The sequence below is a fragment of the Puma concolor genome, chromosome B4, assembly GCF_028749965.1.
Source record: "Puma concolor isolate L17-30 chromosome B4, mPumCon1.1.hap2, whole genome shotgun sequence".
In the NCBI taxonomy this organism is placed as follows: Eukaryota; Metazoa; Chordata; class Mammalia; order Carnivora; family Felidae; genus Puma; species Puma concolor.
Window position 1 is genome coordinate 34048226 of NC_141673.1, and position 22650 is coordinate 34070875.

General features: G+C 35.3%; 1 protein-coding gene across 2 annotated transcripts in view; it reads left to right on the top strand.

The window, feature by feature from the left end:
* Positions 1-6276, top strand: part of RASSF9 (Ras association domain family member 9) — a 28416-nt gene extending 22140 nt beyond the window's left edge. For both annotated transcript variants that reach the window (XM_025926416.2, XM_086712710.1), the window contains one exon: positions 4870-6276. In XM_025926416.2, the coding sequence (XP_025782201.1) occupies positions 4870-6130 (1261 nt within the window). In that variant the 3' untranslated portion in view covers positions 6131-6276. The remainder of the gene's footprint in view (positions 1-4869) is intronic.
* Positions 6277-22650: the final 16374 nt, after the last annotated feature.

The window sequence follows — 22650 nt, forward strand, 5'->3', positions numbered from 1 at the left end:
TTTAAACGAAACAAAGTAAAACCAAATAAACAACACTCTTAGGCATGCTACTTGTGTATTTCTTTTGCATTAAAATTGGAGATTATATCTCAACTACTAGATTTGAATCACTAGGTGAGAACTGTTTGTGACATTATATTGCTAACAAACCAGTTTTTCTAGTCTAAGTTTGTATTTTTAACCTTTTGTTGCATATGTATTTGCAGATGTCATTACTTATACTAGATGGTGAAATCACAAAAGTTGGGAAGGGAATATTTTAAGAGTTCTAGTCCTAGTATTAAATTCTTTATATCACATGACTATGTCTGTTGAGTGTGTGATCAAATGAAAACAATTATTTCTACAAGGTAGTGATTATTTAAGACTCCTAAATTGGTGTAATTTTGATTAATATCTATTTTATAAATATTTTGGCAAATTACATTGGCCTGATGCTGGGTGCCATCAGGCTAGCATTTAGAAACCACTGATGAAATAATAATCTTAAAACTACAACTGACAAGTATTCTCTTCCCAACCCTAGCATTGTTTCCCGCAATAAGCCAGGAATACTGCCTTTGAAATTATACATGTCTTTTTGTCATCTGCATTCCCATGATTGTGTTAACCACAGAGGAGGTGTCAGCTAATATTTGTCAAATAAATGGATAGAAATTCAATTGGAGCTGTACTATAAAATAAATACAGTACTTTTAAATACTTTAAGCCTGCTAAAAAGTAGAATTTAAACATGATGAATCTTCTACTAGGTATGGAAGGTTTATTATTGAAATTCACTGGTCATTACTTTTAAACGTGTTCAATCAAGAGGCAGAATTTTTAATATTATCAAGTTTGAATAATGGTTGTAAAAATTCCTCAAAATATTTAGAGATAACTGGCTCTAAATATTTAGAGATAACTATCTGGGTGGCCCAATTGGTTAAGTGTCTGACTCTTAATCTCAGCTCAGGTCATGAGCTCATGGTCATAAGAGTGAGCCCCACATTGGGCTCTGTGCTGACAACACAAAGCATGCTTGAGATTCTCTTTCTTCCTCTCTCTGCCCCTACCCTGCTTGCTCTCTCTCTCAAATAAAGAAGTAAATATTAAACGACAAAAAAGCAAGGTTTGGAACCAGTCAGAATGTGAGGTTATCACAAAGGCACTAATTTTCTCTTATGTGGAAATAATGCGGAATTAATAATATGGAATTAATAATGTGGAAATAATGTGATCTTTTTTGATTGTGCAAAATGACCATAAGGGTTACGTTATCCACATGAGCTGAAAATTAGCAGATATCTAGGGGAGGCCACAATAGAGAAACATTCCATCCTTCCAAAAGAAAAAAAAAGATCCCAACTGGAGTAGATGTGGATGTGGAGTAGATGTGGATGTGGAGTAGATGTGGATGTGGATGTATTGGGGAATTGTCATGTACATCATCATTCTTATTCTTGGTAGGATACCAAAGGATTTCCTGACCTCTGCTTCCCAGTCTTCTTCACAGCTGTAGTGTAGCGCTGAAGAGTTTATAGGTCATGTGTCATCCTTTCTTAGAGACCCAGAACTTATGTTTCCCATCCAAAAACTGGAACAGGACATGGGGACTATTCAAAGACAACAGTAAGGACTTATATGTATGAGTTTTGTCAGCCAACAGAGATGCCCAGACCTGTCAGAAATCCTTTAGTACTGCATCAGAGTAGGGACATGCTTATAAGGAAAAAGTGCAGAAGGTAACATAGTCTTACACACTTTTCTCCATAGCTGGCCATTGGGAAAAGCCCTTCCTTGATCAACTGAGTGTTCTAACGGCAAATTAGAGTTCCATTGTTCCATTCCATTCTGGAAAATTTATATAATAAAGTTCTTTAAAAAATAGTTTATTTTATGATTTTTTTTTTCCAATTTAATCCACATATCTAAATCACCAAACGAGACGTGCCTGGCTGGCTTAGTCAGTAGAGCATGTGACTCTTTATCTTAGGGTTGTAAATTTGATCCCCATGTTGGGTGTAGAGATTACTTAAAAAAAAAATCTTAGAAAGAAAACTATCAAACCAATAAACTTGTTTTTATAATATCAAGGTTAGACCTATACTCTAGAGCTTGTTCTTGCTTGGGTTTAAATTCTCAATGCACCACTAACTGACTAAATAAGTCATTAAAAACCCCTGTGCTTCAGTTTCTTTATCTGTAAAATGGTGACAATATTATTACCTACCTACAGATTTGTAAGGATTAAATAACTCGATAAATGCAAAGAGTTTAGAACAGTTTTATTTACTAAATGTTTTCTGACTGATGGTTATAATTAGTGCTACTTATTTTTAGTAAGATTGTTTTTAGAGTTTAACCATGAACACTAAAAAATAAAATAAAGATGCCCTACGGTCTTAGTTTTAATGAAATAGCTATTGACGTCATCTGACAAGGTAGATAATTACAATTACTCTATTTTGTTATTTTTACCATTACTTACAAAAAATACATATTGAAATAGTTATAATTTAACATACAGTAAGTGCATGGAGTGTGCCTTACTTCTTTTCAAATCATGCATTTTAGTAAGTGAACTTCTAGCTTCATAAAGTAAAAAAAAACAAAGTTTGTTAATTTTGGGTATTATATATACACGATCAAAACAGATGAAGGTAATGATTAATGTAGAGGCAATTTGTGCTGTAGACCCATGACCCAGATAATAGTTAGTATCAAGTTACTTTGAGTAATTATTTGTTTTTGCTTAGAATGCATTTGTGTGCTGTTTTTATACTAATTGAAATATGAAAGCAATTCTGTTATCCTAAATTCTACCTACTTTTTGACTGCTTCAAATTATTAAATGAGTTGTAGATATCAAATATCACATTATTCAATGCTGGGTCATTAAATGTGAAATACTTTATAAGAGAACAATCATAGCCCAGTATGATTTTTTGAATATTTGTTTATATAATTTAGATACAGTTGGATATTTAAATTGTACTGGGGACTCTGTCATTTGGTGTCAGTGATTTGTTCCTTCATCTTATGACCTCAGGAGAGTCAATAAAGATAATAATGTAGGATTAGTTACTATTGGTATTAAAACATAAATACTGTAAATTCTAAATGTTAAAAGATTCTAGAAGTCAGGGAAAATTTCTTCCATACATGCCTCATGAGTCATATGCTTTGAGGGTGCTACATAAATAAAGTAACATAACTCACAACAAGCCAATTCTATTCAAAAGTCTTGTCTCCATAAATCATATTGGATGATAACTCACTTTAACGTTCTTAACGTTCTTTTAAATAGATATAATGAAAGACACGGTCAATTTGATTTACACTCATGATGCAAATATCATCGCAGAAATTCTCTACTAGGTGTAGCCTACAAACCACGGAACTTTCTTGCTTCTTTTACTGTGTGTTTTTTTTTTTTTTTTTTTCTTCAGAAAACTGATTTTTCCCCATCCCTCTTTGCTACAAAGGAAATTATTAGCAAGTCTTTACTTGTATGTATGTCCCAACTCTGACCACATCCTAATACCTCTGCAGCTAAAACCCTAGTCCAGGCAATTCTTCTCTCTTTCTTATATGTCAGCACTAGGCTTTCAACTAAGTCTTCCTGCCTCTGCTTTTGCTCCTTTTTTTCTTTACAGTCCATTCCAAAAACAATCCAGATATACTTAAAGCATAAATTTGATCATATCCCTCCTACACTTAAAATTTTCCCATGGCTTCTCATTAAAACTGGAACAAAACCCAAATTCCTCATAATGGGTATGCCTTTCTGCTAGATCCCATCACCTATCACTTGACCTTTCCTTGCCTCCAGCAACAACCCCTGACTCTACTACCCTCAGCCTCCAACTACCTTCCTGTTCTTTCTGTCCCTAGAATGTACCTTGTGACATTTGCACTTCTGTTCACTCTAGAATTCTTCCCTTAGGTCTCTGATTGCCTTCTCAAAATGTATGCCCCTGTTCGAGTGTCATCTTCTTAGAGAAGTATCTCCCAAATACTCTGGATAAAATTGACTTCTCTTTCTTCCAAATGATTCCCTATATCTTCATCCTGTTTGATTTTCTTTCTAGTATTTACCACTACCTGTTATTATACTGATCACATATTTATACCCGTTCTCACCTTTGTGTGCTGCTTTAGTATTTTCAGACATGTCTGGCACACGGTTGGCATATAATAAGCATTTGTTGAATGAAAAAATGACTGTTTTCAATAATGGGCTTTTAAAAAAATGTTTATTTTTGAGAGAGAGAGAGAGAGAGAGAGAGAGAGTAGGGGAGGGGAAGAGAGAGAGGGAGAGAGTAGGCTCTGCATTGTCAGAGCAGACCCCAACCTGGGGCTCAAACCCATGAGCTGCGGGATCATGACCTGAGTCGATATCAAAAGTCAGATGCTTAACTGAATGAGCCACTCACGTGCTTCAATAATGGACTGTTTTTAACTCTGTGATTCTCAGCATCATCCCACCATTCCTTCCTATGCTATGTTTCCATGGTCTTTAGTCCCAAGGCTCCAACAAAACTTATCTTATTTTATCTTCCCTATTCATTTATACTTTGATTATTGTTTTAACTCTAGCAGTTCTAATTGTAGTTATATCACCTCACCTCTGGCTTCTATAGATAAAATGGCCTCAGTTGTCTTTGACGACAACTGCTCTTTCCAGAGCCCACTAAGAAATAAAAGGAAGTTACGATATTTTCCTTGATTTTTTTTCTTGCAGTAAGACTTCTGATTCTTATGAGTCTCAGCCTCAAATGCATCTCTCATTAAGGATAAAATCTAGAAAGGGTATTAAAGTTAAACCATCTTTCTGAGTTTACACAGGTGATGACAGAAATATAATGTACTTTGTTTTTCTTTCAGATCTCCCACTAAAGACATGGATTCAGAAGAGAAGGAAATTGTGGTTTGGGTTTGCCAAGAAGAGAAGATTGTCTGTGGGCTAACTAAACGCACCACCTCTGCTGATGTCATCCAGGCTTTGCTTGAGGAACATGAGACTACATTTGGAGAGAAACGATTTCTGCTGGGGAAGCCCAGTGATTACTGCATCATAGAAAAGTGGAGAGGCTCAGAACGGGCTCTTCCTCCACTCACTAGAATCCTGAAGCTTTGGAAAGCTTGGGGAGAGGAGCAGCCCAATATGCAATTTGTTTTGGTTAAAGCAGATGCTTTCCTTCCAGTTCCACTGTGGCGAACAGCAGAAGCCAAATTAGTGCAAAACACAGAAAAAGTGTGGGAACTCAGTCCAGCAAATTACATGAAGACATTACCACCAGATAAACAAAAGAGAATAGTCAGAAAAACTTTCCGGAAACTGGCTAAAATTAAGCAGGACACTGTGTCCCATGATCGAGATAGTATGGAGACATTAGTTCATCTGATTATTTCCCAGGACCATACTATTCATCAGCAAGTCAAGAGAATGAAAGAGCTGGATCTGGAAATTGAAAAGTGTGAAGCGAAGTTCCATCTCGATAGGGTAGAAAATGATGGAGAAAATTATGTCCAGGATGCATATTTAATGCCCAGTTTCAGCGAAGTCAAGCAAAAACTGGACTTGCATTCGGATGAAAACCAGATTCCGGACGACCTGACCGAAAGCGATGGAATTGTACACCTGGAGGAGCAATTAGCATATTACAGAATGCTCATTGATAAGCTCTCTGCTGAAATAGAGAAAGAGGTAAAAAGTGTTTGCACAGAGATAAATGAAGATGCAGAAGGGGCAGCTGCGAGTGAACTTGAAAGCTCTAATTTAGAAAATGTTAAGTGTGATTTGGAGAAAAGCATGAAAACCGGTTTGAAAATCCACTCTCACTTGAGTGGCATCCAGAAGGAGATTAAATACACTGACTCATTGCTTCAGATGAAAGCAAAAGAATATGAATTCTTGGCCAAGGAGTTCAGTTCACTTCATCTTAACAACAAAGATGGATGCCAACTGAAGGAAAACAGAGGGAAGGAATCTGAGGTCCCCAACAGCGGTGGGGACGGTCCTTCCCTTACTCCGAGAGCACTTAACTTGTATACAAATGACACAGACTCAGACACTGGTATCAGCTCTAACCATAGTCAGGACTCAGAAACAGCTGTAGGAGACGTGCTGCTTCTGTCAACGTAATTTGAATGGCTTCTTTCTGAGCTACTGCAACGTTGTTCACGGTTGTTTAATAGGAAACCTTATTTTAAACATCACGTTCCGAAAAATGATGTAATTCATGTTAAGTATTCGGAAGTTAATAAAAGCTAGAGAAATTTGTAAGTTTATTTTTGACTTAAGATTTCCAAAGTGACCTCATGATTACAAGTTTAGACGATGAGCTGTTTATTAGGAATGCAACACAAATAGCGTGCAGGTGTATAACAGAAATGATTTGATGGGAATTATAATATTTTATAGCTTCTGCAGGAAATGATTTATACAAACAAAACTAATTCTTAATAGTGCAGTCAGTATATTGAAACTGTACACATGAACAAGTAAAATTAAAATGTGCTGTACTATATTTTTTCAAAGCGCTATCATTGGAATTTTTAAATCTGTATAGTACATGAAAGCTATTGTATAGTAAGTGTATTAATTCAAGTCTTGGTTTTTCTCATTGATGCTTAGAATGTACATCATCTCTGTTCACTTTCTGAACCTCTCTACTTGTTTAGACCTAGATGACAGGAGGTGGGAAGGGCTGCCTTTGGGACATGTGCAAATTCTGGCAGTGGATGGATGGATTGGATGAGAGAGGGCCAAGTGCTGCATTACAATAGCAGTTTTTCTAAAGAGGCCTAAAATTAATAAAATTGAAATATGCACGGCCTTTCTCTGACAAAGCAAATCTGATCAAACAAATAACCTGTGCAGGTTTGTTTTATGAGTGAGGTATGATGTGGGTTACCGAGAAAATCACAGGGTCACAGTTCTGTTCCTTTATGCCCTGTCTGCAAAAGTCGAAGAGAGGCAACTTGGGGTCCTTTGTGTGGGTAAAATAGAGGTCTATATGCCATAAGTATTAGCATTTTGTCTCTGAACCTACAGAGAGGAGCTCACATGGACAAAAATCTTTTATTCTAGTACACTAGAATTCAGATTATGTTTGTAGAACTTCCTCTAAGGTGCAAACAAACAAAAAAAGTACTAGTTCTAACCCCACTCCTCCCCCAAGGTTGCTGGTAAATGTCCAACAAATTGAATGGCTTGTTTAGATCCTTCCTTCAGTGACACTCATTATAGTACGAGACTAGGTTTGGTTTCACCTGGTTTTTAGGTGGGAAGATTTTTTTTTTTTTTCTCTCTCTCCCTTCTTTGCTTCTTGCTAGTAAACACATGATGTAATCATATTGAAACAATTAGTTTACTGTTTTATTGTACTGTTAAATAAATACTATTGCAGTTTATTTTTTCTTTACCTGACACTTTTCCTATATGTCAGTGCACATGTAAGTAAGAACATTATCTTACTTAGTTTGAATATATGGATATTGGTGAAGATCCAGTATTTCTTATTTCTTCCCTTTTATTCCCAAGCTTACTGTAGTGAATGTTTAACTCAGTTTCTTAGCCTACTTTTTTATTACTCCATCCTCCAGGCTTTTCACCAATCTTTGGGAAGATACATAGAATACTTTAGTATTTCACTTTTGGGGAGCATCTGTGTTATCATTTCTTGCACCAAGATAATGCTAAAGGCCTTAGTTGAAGTTGGCTGGTAAAGAAAGTACGAATTTCCATTCCAGGGAAAATATAGTGATAATAGAGTAAGTAATAAGGGTAATATGGGTTTAATAGGAAAAAAAAAAGCAGGTCATTGAATAGTCATCTGAGAAAGAGAAATTTCCAAAAATGCCATTAAATCATTCAGCAATGAGGCAAATTACTGATATATTCATTGTTCACTACTGGGGATTAAATTCAGAAGATCATCCTCAATGATAAACCAATTGCAATGTTGTTCTCCAAAAGTGAAAGCCACTTCTTTGGGTTACTGTTCAGTGAGAAAATAATAAAAAGAACATTACTTATCTGCTATATAATATAATTAATTGTCTGAATTCAAAAGAAGTTCTGATAAGAAATAGTATTAGACTAGATTTTAGAATCTTTGAATTCTGCTTTTATATATAGTTAAGCACAGTGATACATTCTAAGAATTACACTTCTATATTTCTACAATAATTTATGTTAAAAAACTCTTGTCAGAAAGCAGAAGCATTGACTTAAATTCACTTTAGAATTTCTAGTTGTTCTTTTGTTATACAAATGTGTCTGTGCTTCTGATTCACCATGGTGCACCTCTAACTTAGAATAATAATACAAATAAATATACTAAACTATAATGCCCTCATCTCTGGAGACGGAACTATTCTTTATTAAATTGAGAATCTGAATTATAAGTACAGAACTTGATAGAAACGTTAATGTTTTAATCATGTAGAGAATCTTTAAAACAAAGTGTTTATAAATTATTGAGTAACCTGACAGGTCAACTATGAAATTGGAGTATGCAGCTAAGAAGTAGCAAACCAAAGCTGACTATTCTTCCTTCATGGAACTTTGATTTTCATAGACTGTACCTTGTTCATCCTTCCCCTCGGAATGCCACTTTTCCCCTCGATCTGTCATCTGTCCGTCTGTCATTGAGACGTACCCACTTTGTCTTTTTAACATGTTATTTCTTCTATGAAACATTTATTCTGTTCAATCAGTTGTGAGATTTCTGAGCCCAAAACTATTTTAGATGTACTTTTCATAGAGGAGCACATATACTACGGCTTAGCTTATATTTATTTATGGACTTCCCCCTACCAATGTATTTTTTATCATTTTATCACCTTATCTTCTATCTTGTTAACCATACTCCCTCCAATCAACCTCTTTACCTCCTTGCCCATACTGAATTTTTGCATTAAAATGCTAAATTTTGAAGGCTGCAACCATTTTAAAAATTGTTTCTAAAACATGGTAAATAATGGTCATGCATTTTATATATAAATATGCATCTTAGCAGACTTAAAGCATTAATAGTAATCCGACTTATAGATTCTTTAGGGGAGACACTAAGTCTTTGTGTTATTATGAAAAAAAATAAATTGGCAGGTTTTTTTTAACTTTATTTTTAATTCACAGTTACTGATTTAAGGGAATGCAATTATTGTCTTTTTAAAAGACCCTAAATTGTTAAATTATGGTATTTTCCTCTGCATTGTATGAGTGTAGGGCAAAAATATATTCTGTAGAACTAAATATAGTAGTAGATCAAAAAACCCTGAAATATCCTAGATGAAATATCTATTTTATTTTCTCTTTCTAATTCAAAAAATAAAAAAATAAATGGCCATTCAGTGTGTAGAAGCTATTATAATGCATTAAAATTTTATTTTTATATTATTTAAATATCTACTGTGCATGACAAAATATATTTCTGTGGCTGCATTTTATAGTTTTTCAAAGTAGAATTATCATTTTGTTTAGAATGTATTTTTCTAGTGACAAAAGGATTACCTTTTAATCCAGATATAGATTTTTTAAAATATTAGGCTATTTCTTTTTATACTACCTGATTGGTTTAAAAATCTGATGTGACAAATATAAAGTATATATAATTTCTTCAAATGTAACTAATCCAGAATAATAAAAGAAATAGTTGTACCCTTTTATGTGATATTGTTTGTTTTTTCTGAGTATGTTATATGACATATTAAAAATAAATTTTCTATTATTTGGAGTTATAATTACTGACCTAACTTACACAAGTTAAGATCAGGTATTATTTCATAAGAATACCTAGCAAATGAGACCTAATAAAACTTTTTATTAGGTTTCATACATCTCTGTTTCAATTTGTCATGAAAAGTGTCCTCATTTATATATTGGATGGCTGGTTTTATGGCCCGATATCTTGCTTTCTAGAATGAAATCCACTTTAATGTAATAATATTTGATTGTAAATCTTCCCTGCTATTATTTACTTCGCATCAGGTTCTGTGCCAAGCATGGAGCCTGCTTAAGATTCTCCCTCTCTTGGGCGCCTGGTGGTTCCATTGGTGTATGACTACCGCTCAGGTCATGATCTTATGGTTCATGGGTTCAAGCCCCACGTCAGGCTCTGTGTTGACAGCTCAGAGCCTGGAGCCTGCTTTGGATTCTGTGCGTCCCTCTGTCTCTGCCCTTCCCCTGCTTATGCTCTGTCTCTCTCCCTCTCTCTCAAAAATAAAAAAATTAAAATAAAAAAAGATTATCTCTCTCTCTCCCTCTGCCTCTCCCCTGCTTGTGTACTCTCTCAAAAATGCTTAACCTGTTAATGTTCCTCAACATTAGCTCTCTTGGCATTTTGGCAGCAGAGTTTTTGGCATGCAACTCATTAATTGCAGAACATTTAGCATCCCTGTGTCCTGCTGGATGTCAGTAGTGCACCTCCAACCCTACATTGGGACAAACAAAAATACCCTTATTAACCCCTCTGGGAGAGGGTGATATTGTCCTTAGTTACAAACAAGGTAGTAATATTGGAGTTTGATTATTATTAAAAGAAAACAGCCTTTATCTTTTAAAAATAAAAGAAGAACCATATTGACTACAAATGCATAGAACATTCCACTAAAAAAAGGAGGTAGATATGAGGGTGGGGTCCAATTTAGGATTGTTTTTGTAATAATTGACACCATCTGCATTTGCCAGGAATTCAGCCAGCCCAAGTTGATTTCAAGAATTTTAAAACTTTGTTATTATGCTTCCATAGGTACTGATGCTTGAGAAAGCACTAATGAAGTTACCAGTTTTTGAAACCACTGTCTCATTGTGACTATTCTGTAGTTTCTGCTACAACGAAATCAAAGTTCAAAAAAAAATGTCAGTGGAGGGAAGCATATTTCCCTTCAGTATTGTTTAATCCTTATCTATAGGGATGCTTGACAATAGGTTCAAACACTAGTTATTCTTCCAAGATAAGAGAATGTTGCTTACAGAAGTTACTATTTGAGATTCCAGACAATGGCCAGAAAGAAAAACAAAAAGGTAGAGGATTAAAGAACCAACAGTTACTAAATTTACCCATAGTGACTCTGATTTCTATCAGGGTTCCTGGTATTTAGTTCTTATGCTTCTTGACATCATTAGGATTCAAGCTGATACCAGGCACCAGTTCCCCCATTCAGATTACTGAGGAACTTTCCACTTGGAACATAAAATAAATGAAATAGTCACCTAAATTTACTTATGATGATAGCTATAAATCATTAGAAAGTAATTTGGAAATATTGGCATCTATCAACAATCCACACTTATTATAGTTTTCAATCAGTATTCCTATCATTCATCATAAATGAAAGAAAATCTTTCAGAATTTTTGAAAACAAATGCATTTAGGTATTCATCTAGCTTTATGTATAACAGCAAATTAAAAGCACGATCATGAATTTAGTTAAGTTCTGAGGTATTATTTGGGTGAGAAATTTGTAAATATTGATGTTGATGAGACTATACCATAATGTAATCCAGTTTAAAAGAAAGTAATTAAAATGTATACAGAGCACCTTTTTTTTTTAAAGTTTATTTATTTATTTTGAGAGAGAGAGCATATGCGACTGGGAGAGGGACAGAGAATCCCAAGCAGGCTCCACAGTGTCAGCACAGAGCTCTATGCAGGCCTCAAACTCACGAACCTTGAGATTATGACCTAAACCAAAACCAAGAGTCAGATGCTTAACAAACTGAACCACCCAGATGCCCTTCAACTATGTTTTAAAAAACCCATGCATACCAAAGAGCAAACACATATGAAAATGGAAATGCATAATTTTTGCTTAGAGTTTTTAATTAAAGTGATAATTTGGGCTTAGTATATTTCTTTTCACTATAAGTATATTTTAGGGACATCTGGGTGGCTCAGTCAGTTAACAGCCAACTCTTGATGTCTGCCCAGGTCATGATCTCAGTTTGCAAGCTCAAGCCCCACATAGGGGTCTGCATTCATATCGCGGAGCCTGCTTCAGATCCTCTGTCTCCCTCTCTCTGCCCCTCCCCCCACCTCTCTCTTTCTCTTCTCAAAAATAAATGTTAAAAAAATTTATAAATATATTTTAAAATATAGAACATTTAGACTCTTAACTATAGAGGTTAAGTGAACTGATGGTTACCAGAAGGGAGGTGGGGAGGGGACAGGGTTGGGGGAATGGCTGAAGCAGGTAGAGGGGATCATGACGAGCCCTGAGTAATGTATAGAAGGTGTTGAATCACTATACTGTATAACACTGTATGTTATATACTAATACACTATACACTAATATAACACTGTATGTTAAGTATACTGGAATTAAAATTTAAAACCTACATAGAGCTTTTATAATTTAAACACATTAAAAATATTTCCTGTGTATGATATCCCTCTTCTATCTTTGCTAAGGCTCTTTAGAGCCTTTTACAACATCAAACAGCTAGAGAATGAAGTGTAATGAGAAGATCACCTAACTGGGAACTAGAAGCCTAAATGCTGTAAGCAAACCATTTGAATCCCAGAATGTCAGATTCCCAACTATATATGTTTTTTAAGACAAGAAAAAGTTAAAAAATCAAATTAGATAACCCTTACAGTTTTTCTCAGCTTGGATTATATAAGGTAATGCATTCAATGGTTTGGTACATACGTAACAGATACTAGATATTTGCTTATTGTTCTTGGCCTTATTCTCTTTATCTCTGGTAAAGCTTACACATGGTTAAATTGAAATAGCCCATTGACAAAAGAGGGAGTTAAAACTCAAAACTCTGTCTCTGCCAACATTTTCACTCTTATCTCATGTATTTCCAAATTATTTAGGGTGGGACTATAGCATTATTAGCAGAGACCTTGATAGACAAAAAAAGTCACATTTATGTTAGCTAAACAATATACGGCCAGGAAAAAGAGAACACCATTTGTGTTTCCACAACAGAAACCCTATGCTGGAAATAGAAGTGGAGAGGAAAATAACCTGTTTTATTTTTATATTGCCCAAGTGTCTAACAGAGATTAGCACGTAGTATTTGCCAAGAGGGCTAGCACAGATTTTGGAACATAAGAGTTGTTCTATAAATGTTAACTATTATTATTGTAAGTAATGAAATAACAGTGAAACTTCTATTCTTGAGAAAAATATGCTTACAAACTAGATTCAAAATGAACATACCTCTTTCCCTTCCTGCAAATCCATTCTTTCCTTATTATAATTTAAGTATCTTGGAAAGTACATATTATAGTGTCTATCATTCAGCACAAATACACTGGCATTCATACAGGTACATATTCAAAGTAAGGTTTTTCCATTCCAAGTCCTATTTTTAAAGGTTTTTCCCCCACTCTAAGTAGCATTTGTCATACTTCAGACAAGAGAGTGGAAAAAGTTTTATACCTTTTTAGAATTGAAACTAAGATTTTAAAACGCTTCTCAACATTACCTTTTATGTATGTGAAATTTTCATGAGTCACTCTCCCCTAGTTATGTGCAGATATTTGGTATAGCCATTGCTAATGATTTTTCCGCTTTTCAAGTATAGATTATTGACCAAAAACTAAATTACCTTAAGGACAAAGGGCCCAAAAATGAACAAGTAGGCTATATCAGCATCCAACAACACTACCCACTCCTGAGTCCATCTTCCAGTAAAATGTACAGTTGTCAGCTAAAAAGAGGACAGATCACAAAGGCTGGATATTTACGTGTGAGGCCATCCTGAGCCATGAGTCTCTCTGTGGTAGTTCCCAAACCTGTCTCCACAACAGAATCACAAAGAGTGCTATTTAAAATACAGATTCCTGAATTTCACCCTGGAGAATGTGATCAAGGAAGTCAGGAATGTGGCCCCATCTTTTGTGTTTTCAAATAGCTACCCAAATGATTCTAAAGCAACGCCATTTGAGTGTGGTTTATGGATTCTAGTAGAGCTGGTGACTAAAGATTTCATCAAGCTAAAATAAAAGGATGTGAAGAGCAAGCATTCTCAAGATGACCAAGAGAGGTCATTGGCTTTGAAAAAGATGTAAAAGTTTCTAGGGTCCCAAGCCAAAGGCAATCTGAAATTGGAAACTTATTAAAAGTCAGCTCTAGAGACTGTGGGTGCCCAAGGACAGAGGGTTATTGTTTCATTTCTAGATAGTTCTTAATCGGAGGTGAAAATGATAGAAGAAATTAGGCTATTGTGGGACTACTATTGTCATATGAGTATGGCAACTATTTTTGATGTGACTTACACTCTTTTCCTCCAAAATGTCAAGAAGATGGCTTGTGTATTAAAAATGATACACTTCTGGGGTGCCTGGGTGACTCAGTCAGTTAAGCATCTGACTTCGGCTCAGGCACAGCTTGTGAGTTCGAGCCCCGCATCAGGCTCTGTGCTGACAGCTCAGAGCCTGGATCCTGCTTTGGATTCTGTCTCTCTCTCTTTCTGTACCTCCCCTGTTCTCTCTCTCTCACTTTCTCTCTGTCTCTCAAAGACAAATAATAAAACATTAAAAAATTTAAAAAAAAACATTGAGCAAATATGCATTATTGTAAGTATAGTACATTTTATTTTATAACAAATATTTTATAACAGATAACACCAAGAATGACATTATCAAGATCCCAATTTCCAAAAGAAGCATCTTCCTCTAAATTTACTTTGCTTTAGTTGAGCTAGAGAAAAGACAATTTGTGAGTGAATTTTGGCCTGGAAGGAATTACACAGTGGGTGTTATATAATTGGAGAGAGACCAAATCTGACCTTCTTCTCGATGTCAAAGTTTTAAAAATATTGTTTTAGCAGTTAATATGTTGGAGGTGGGGCACCTGGGTGTCTCAGTTGATTAAGTATCCAGTTCTTGATCTCAGCTCAGGTCATGATCTCACAGTTTGTGAGGTGGAGCCCCAAATGGGGCTCTGCAGTGACAGTACAGAGCCTGCTTGGAATTCTCTCTGTCTTCCTCTCTCTCTGATCCCCCCCTGCTCTCTTTCTTTCTCTCTCTTAAAATAAATAAATAAATAAATAAATAAATAAATAAATAAATCTTAAATTTTTTTAGATGTAATGGAGATAAAAGGGATAAAAAATACCATAGGGGAAAAATCACATGACTATTACATATAAACCAAATATTAATTACAATGAGTGAGAATGAAAAATTATCAAATGGCTATTAAGAGATAAAATTATCTACCTATTTTGAACTTAAAATATTTCACACTTGTCATATACATACAAATAAACAAGGAGCTTTTTGTAGATAATGGAATCGGAGTGTGTGATAAGATTAAAGCCTTCATGCCATCACGTGCCATTCCATGTAGACTTTTACAGCATTTCAGGTGGGCCTTTGTCACCATGAAGCTCAGCTGAAACTGGCTGTGTAAGCCTTTGTCTGCACCTTGTTGCACATAATATCACCATTACCTGAGATCATGGGTGGTCACTACTTTATGCTTTACCCCACTATCTCACAATCATAATTCAAGCCCCTGCTTAGTATTCATCATTCCTTGTAAATACAGATTAAATGAGGCTTGAAGAGTGTATGCTTTCTCCATACTAAGTGAGTAATGAGTTTTTATGCCTTATGCCAGGGGAATTTTCTAGAATGGTGGAACAAGAACACACAAGTCAGAGACAGAAAAAAAAATGGTTATAGCTCTCCCAGGCAATCAGTGCTTAATTGTCAAACATGTGAATCACCTTGGTTGCTGCTTTCTCCTCGTTTGCCTGCTTTTTGAGGGAGGTAACAGTGATCTAATGTCTCTAAAACTGTTACCCGGGTCTGCTATCCAAACTGGAACCCTCAAGATCTCCTAGATTCCCCACTGTACTAAATCCTCATATTCAATGTTTCCAAATACCACTGCCTTTTGGCATCCATGTATTTCTCAAAAATCCCATCTTTCTTTAATTATGGTCTTAGTACAGTTGGGGTCTGAAACAAACTTAAGAGATTGTATGCTCCAAATGTCTTATCTTATAAAAGAGTAAACAGAGTCCCAGACAACTGAAGGTTTATAAATAGTTAATAATGGAATTGTGACTGAGATTCGGGCCTCTGAACTCTGAACTCTGAAAAGTGTCCTTTTCTTTTCTTCCACATATTGTCTCTAGGAAAGGGATTTGCTCACAGTCTTTGCATTAATGTAGCTCTTGGCATTCCAATTCTGATTTTCTAAGAATATTTACTTTAGTGTCATTTTCTTTTGGGGTGGGGGGGCTCAAACCTGGGAATGGTGAAATCATGACCTGAGCCAAAGTCCACGCTTAACTGACTGAGCCACCCAGGCCCCCCTAGCATTGGTTTTAAAATGCTTCATTGTTGTTTGTTGCCCTATTGCAGTCACTATATTTGATAGACCGCCTGAGATAAATGTCTCAAATTCAGAGACAATTGTCTCTGATAAATGATAACTGTCTCTGATAAATGTCTCCTTAGTGAAGAGTATGAATTACTACCATCTTTCTTCTGTGAAATTTATTTATTTCACGTTCATGAAGCCTCACGAAGTAAATCTCATTTATTCATCCACTGAACAAATGTTTGCTGCTGGAGGCTCTGACTTTTGTCAGGTTTTTCATCCATGAGAAGGGAATGACCCAGGGACATTGCAGAAGTTACCTGTGAAGCTACCCTCTGCAGCTTCTGATCCCTGTGAGGACTCAGGTGGCCTGCCTCTCCTACCCTACCCTTTCTGCCACTCCCAAGGGATCGGAGAGTTTACTCAAAGTGACAGATCCCCAAAGCAATTTGTTTATTTAGGCTCTCCAAGTAACCCATTATCACAGATAATTGAGAGTTTACTGTACTCTAATCATAATAAAGACACAGTCTGAAACTTAATGCATACCACCCTAGGGGTGGGTGAAGAAGCCGAACTTGGCTGAGCCTCAACTTGAGGTAGCACATTCAGCAAGGGAGGCAGGGGAGGAAAGCAGATCATATCATGTGTCATGAATGATATGTAAACATAAAACTATGACTAATAAGAAATCATAAGAATCAAGCAAATATTAGAAATCTGGGAAGAAACACATCAATACAATATTTATGGTCTATACAACGATGATCTCATTTTATGTATAGTAGTTCTTTGAAATTTTACAAAAGCCTTAAAATTTCTCTGTATTTGATATCGTCCTATCACCATAACTCACATGAAAGACAGTTAAAAGAGAATTTACCTACATTTTAGAGATATTAAAACTAGGGCACACCAGAGTATTTTCCTCCCAATATTACCATGTGGTTAATGTTGTAGGCAGAGAATAAAACCAGAGTTTTGACCTTCTCATGTCAGTACCTTGTCTTAAACTGTATACATATTTTGCTTTTCAAAAATAAGATTTTAATCCTTCCTTCCCTCCCTCTCTCTTTCCTTCTTTCCTTCCTTCCTTCCTTCCTTCCTTCCTTCCTTCCTTCTTTCCTTCCTTCTTCCTTCTTTTTGTGTTTTCTTTTTAAATACTAACAGTTAGGTGGCTTTTTTTAATGTACATATTAAAGAGTTCCCATGAGATTCTTCACAATTTAAACTTGCAAGATTTTGATTTGTACTTCAGTAGAAGATTTCATAATTTCTTTAGCAAAATCCATTCAACAAATATTTGATGATCCTAACAATGAATGTAATACATGTTAAGTACTATGGTGGATACAAAAGAAGTACTCAAGGCAGGGGTGCAGCCTCCTAAGAGCTTACTGAGGAATCAAATGATGATTTTAATGGAAAGATAACAGAAATTTAAAGAAGGCCCATATGGGAAGGAAAATCAGTTAGGAAAGGAAGCTAACATTTTGAGGATCTAGATTTAGCGAGAGACTTTACAATCATTGTCTCATTTCAGTTTCACAGCCCTGAGAGATATCATCTCGACCTTACAGATAACAACAACAAAAAAATGTCAGATTTGAAACTAAATGCATGAGTCAAAAATCTCATTCTGGATCCTGAAAGACTTGGAAAGTTATAACTAGAGAGAAAAGGCATAAGCAAAGGAATAAGAAGATTAATGACTAAGCAAGAGATCGGTGGAGTCTAGTCTGGCTAAAGGAAACGTAGTTGGGAAAAGCGATTTTAAAAAGTATCTCATTTGTTTGTATTTGATTTGAATAGGCAATAAATTGGCAATAACATGACCAAAAAATTTTTGAGATTATTACTGTGAAGGGTATACTGCATAGATGCTATTGCAAAAGCATAGGCAGGAGGCGATGAGGCGCTTAAGGGTGGCTGCAGTTGGGAATATACAGGAAAAGATATGAGAGATGTTCAGCAATATTATGTGTAAGAAAGTGTTTGAAAACTTGAGTCATGGTTGAGGAAGGAAACAAAAGCTATACAAAATTGTAGATCAATTGAGATCCAGCACAATCAAGAACAGGTAAAAGATAAAAAGATTCTCAGTCATTTCAGTGTTCTCAGTCACTTCTGCTCAGGTCATGATCTTGGAGTTGGTGAGTTTGAACCCCTCATTAGGCTCTGCACTGACAGCATGCAGAGCCTGCTTCAGATCCTGTCTCTCCTCTCTCTCTGTCTCTCCTCTGCTCACATGCACTCACTCTCTCTCTCAAAAATAAATATTAAAAAAAAAAAGATACAATATTCTGACTTGCTGATTTTAAGGCATTGTTAGAATTGAAAAACTTGTTGCTGTAACTAGGAGAAAATACACAAAGCAGTGGTCTTAAATCTAGGCTGTTCATTACAATGACTTTTAAAAGAGTTCCAGGGCCACTTGGATGGCTCAGTTGGCTAAGCCAATCTTGATTTGGCTCAGGTCAGTATCTCACAGTCCATGAGATCCAGCTCCTTGTCTGGCTTTGTGCTAACAGCATGGAGCCTGCTTGGGATTGTCTCTCTCTCCCTCTTTGTCTCCCTGCCCCCCCCCCCCCACATACCGTATGCTCTTTCTCTCAAAATAAATACACATTTTTTTAAAAGAGTTCCAATTGATTATATTGATAAACAAACCCAAGGTGGAAGAAAGAAGAAAGAAGTACATTGAAATATGGACTGTGATGCCTAGTGATTGGACATTTGTTCAAATCAAGGAGAGAAGTGAGAGAGGTGGGACAGAAGAGGTGATAAAAGAAAATCTCAGAGTTGAAGATTAAGCAGTAGAAATTGATGTTGAAATACCTTGGGGACTAACGAGTAAAGGTTACTGAATTTAAGAGTTTAGTCATATGAGGTTACCATGTTAGAAAATTTGCATAAGGCTAACAGCCCAACTTAGACCACTAAATAGAAGCTACAAAAAAGAATGTGCCAAGCATACAAAAAGAATGTCAAGAATTTTTCACTGAAGTACTAGTCAGATTTTCTAAATATAGGGAGTGGAGAAGTTCCTTGGCCAAAAGTTTGGGGGAATTATTGCATCCTACTTTCCATTACTGGACATTTGCAGTATGCATTTGCATATTAAAGGATCTAGAGAGTCTGGGGTGTCTGGGTGGCTCAGTTGGGAGAGCGTCCAACTCTCAATTTCAGCTCAGGACATGATTTTGTGGTGCGTTAGTTTGAGCCCTGCATTGGGCTCCACGCTGACAGTGTGGAGCCTGCTTGGGATTCTGTCTCTCTCCCTCTCTCTCTGCTCCTCCCCCGCTTATTCTCATTCTCTCTCTCAAAACTAAATAAATAAACTTAAAAAAACAAGAAAACGAGCTAGAGAGTCTGTATTAAGAACAAAAGAAATACACACTAAGAAACAACCATGACAAATAAACTCCTTTACTTAAGATACCTATGTCCAAACTTACCTAGTTACTAAACTCTTTTCTTCTCTGTTACACCTAAAAAGACCCACTGACATAGCATTTTATGAAACATTTTAGGTAACAGTGACTTATCTAATCCAAATTAAAATGTAGTTTTAGCAATTATTTTCTCATAGTCATTGAGAAGTAATTTAGCCCAGAATCTTTAATTTTTTCTAATTTTACTTTATTAAGTAGTCAGCTAATTTTATTTTGCCTTGAACTCAGTAGATAAAGCTTTGTTTTCATTACATTTGATTTTACATGAGTTGAAGAACACATTTGCATACTAGATTCAAAGGGATATACAGATGTTCATATTTCTAAAATAAGGGGGCAATTGTTAATAGGTTACTGTTTGCCCCAAAATGTTCATAGATGCAGAGGAGCAAAAGATAGATACTACAGTACTAAGAATTCATAAAAGAGCATGTTAACATAAGGTATGTCCATCAACCATCCATTTTTTTCTATGCAACTACACACACACACACACACACACACACACACACACACACACAAATAAATAATTCATTCACCTATATTGATTTATGTAAATATAAGGGAAAAACTAGAAGAACATACATCAGAATAGTAACAGAGGTGTTCTAGGTAAAAACTTGTTTTAATTTTTTCATTTGATCCAATTATATATTCCAGTTCTCCACAGTGAGAATATGCTATATCTGTAATAAAAAAAAATGAAATAAAAAATCAAGCTGGTCAAATGTTCCACTGATCACAAGAGAAGCTCAGTCCTGGTAAAAGGCTGAATCATGTTCTTATAGAAAATCATAGACAGCTGAACACAAATATGGGCCTGTGTCAGCTGCAGGCGCACCCCTCGGTCAAGAGGCAGTCTAGTTGGCGTTATATATAATATTATGTTGCCTCAAGTCTAGACATATGCTGAAAAATGTGATTATAATTAAGCTTGGAAAAGATGAAATCTCTTCTTACGCAAACGTGTTCAAGGTGTTTTAAGAACAATGTGGGAAACAAATATTCCTTTCAAGTGAATGATAACCCAAATGTAGGCTAATGTTTCTTAAAAGAATAATTGGAAATCAAGTATTCTGCTACGTTCAGCAATATAAAATTACTGCTATTAAACCATTTTTTTACTTAAGAACTTTGTAGTCTCACTTGGCTCAAACTAATACTTGAACATGCATGAAATCAGGATGTTAATCATTTAAATAGAACATATCTGCTAAATTGGGGGTTAGTTCCTGTGTAGAAAATAACTTGTTATTTTGTTGTTCAGGATTGAAAATTCATTCTGTTGTTTTTTCTCTCCTATTTTCTTATACCTGAAAGTAAGGACTTCCAAGGACAAATAATTAATAGTTTGACTTGCATTATATTGAAGACACATAATTACGCTCCAGGGTATAGTTATACATGGAGACATATCACTAAATCATGGGAGGAAAGAAATATGGTAGTTTTCTTTCAGGAATTTAATGAGATGAAGGGTATTCCTCCAGGTTACAGCAAAACTTTAATTATATAGAAATGTAACTCACCAGTAGGAAGAAGAGGCACAATAATTGCTTTCTTTCTAGCATGAGACTATCTTAAAATCTGAAGACTCCGTTTTCAAACCTCATCTGTTGAAAACTGAGTATATTTTACTTGATCCTATGAGCTCTTTTTAGTCAAGATATTGACCACCCACTTCTTTCATGGAGGTTTAGATACAGAAATTTTGGGTCAATGATGCTTATTTTGTGACTTCTAAATTCTATTAGCTTCAATTCCAGTCTGTTCTTTTTCTCCATAGAAAAGCTCCTCTTGAGTTTCATGTTTTTACAAATGACCTACTATTGTGTTTTAATATGAATATGCTAAGGTGACTTCATGGAAGTATCACATTATGTAAAGTCTTAGTGGTCTAGTGGCTTGTTTTTGTTGATGTTGTTGTTTTTGTTGTTTGGAATATAAGGCCTTAATTACATCAAGTAAAATAAAAAAGTTAATATATCACTCTGAGAAAAAAAAAAAAAATTCCGGTAAATCAAAGGAAAACAATGGTGAGTCAGAAAGAAAAAAAAAGTGAACATAAACTTGGATGAGAGATTCTGTAGGCAAAGCCTCATCCCAATGATATGGCAAACCCAAAAACAAAATAAACAATCAAAAATGCTCTAGAAGAAATAGGAAATGGAAAGTTCCACAGATAAGCAATTTCTTTTAGAAACAATGAAATAGATTATGTGGAAAACCAACTGACCACAGAAAATAACTCAAAGGAATATGTAACCTTTACATGTAATATGTGATGGAATGATTTATCTAACATCTCCTCTACTGAAAAAAAGAAAAATGTTTTCAAAAAGCTTTGATTATTCTTAGATCTGAGTGATGATGGCTATGAGATTAAGAAAAATTTATTTTGGAAGAAACTGTCTTTTGTTAATGATAAATTCCTGCACTGAAAAATTTAATAAATAAATAAGTAAATAAATAAATAAATAGTGTTTAGGAAACACTAGGAAAAAAATGTATCTTTCAAGTTCTGTGCACAAATAAATTCATGCAAAATTTACTTCATCTGATTAGTTATTGATTGCAGGAGAACAAATTGTCTCAAAACTTAACAGCCTAAAAACAATACAAGTTTATTACTTCACCATTTCTGTGGGTCATCAACCTGGTGAGCTAGATCCCCTCCCTCAGAAGCTCTCACAAGGCTATAAATAAAGTGGTCTCGGTTGATAGTTCAACTTGGAAAGGATACACTTTCTATTACTTGGTAATGGAAAAAATACAAATATGTGTCATATTTACTTTAAAGTCACACATCTGACTCCAATGGTACAATTCGTCGAAATTATTTAGAATAAAAACAGCAAACTTTGAAATGAGAATGACTGAAGTAATGGCAATAGATAGAAACACTTAC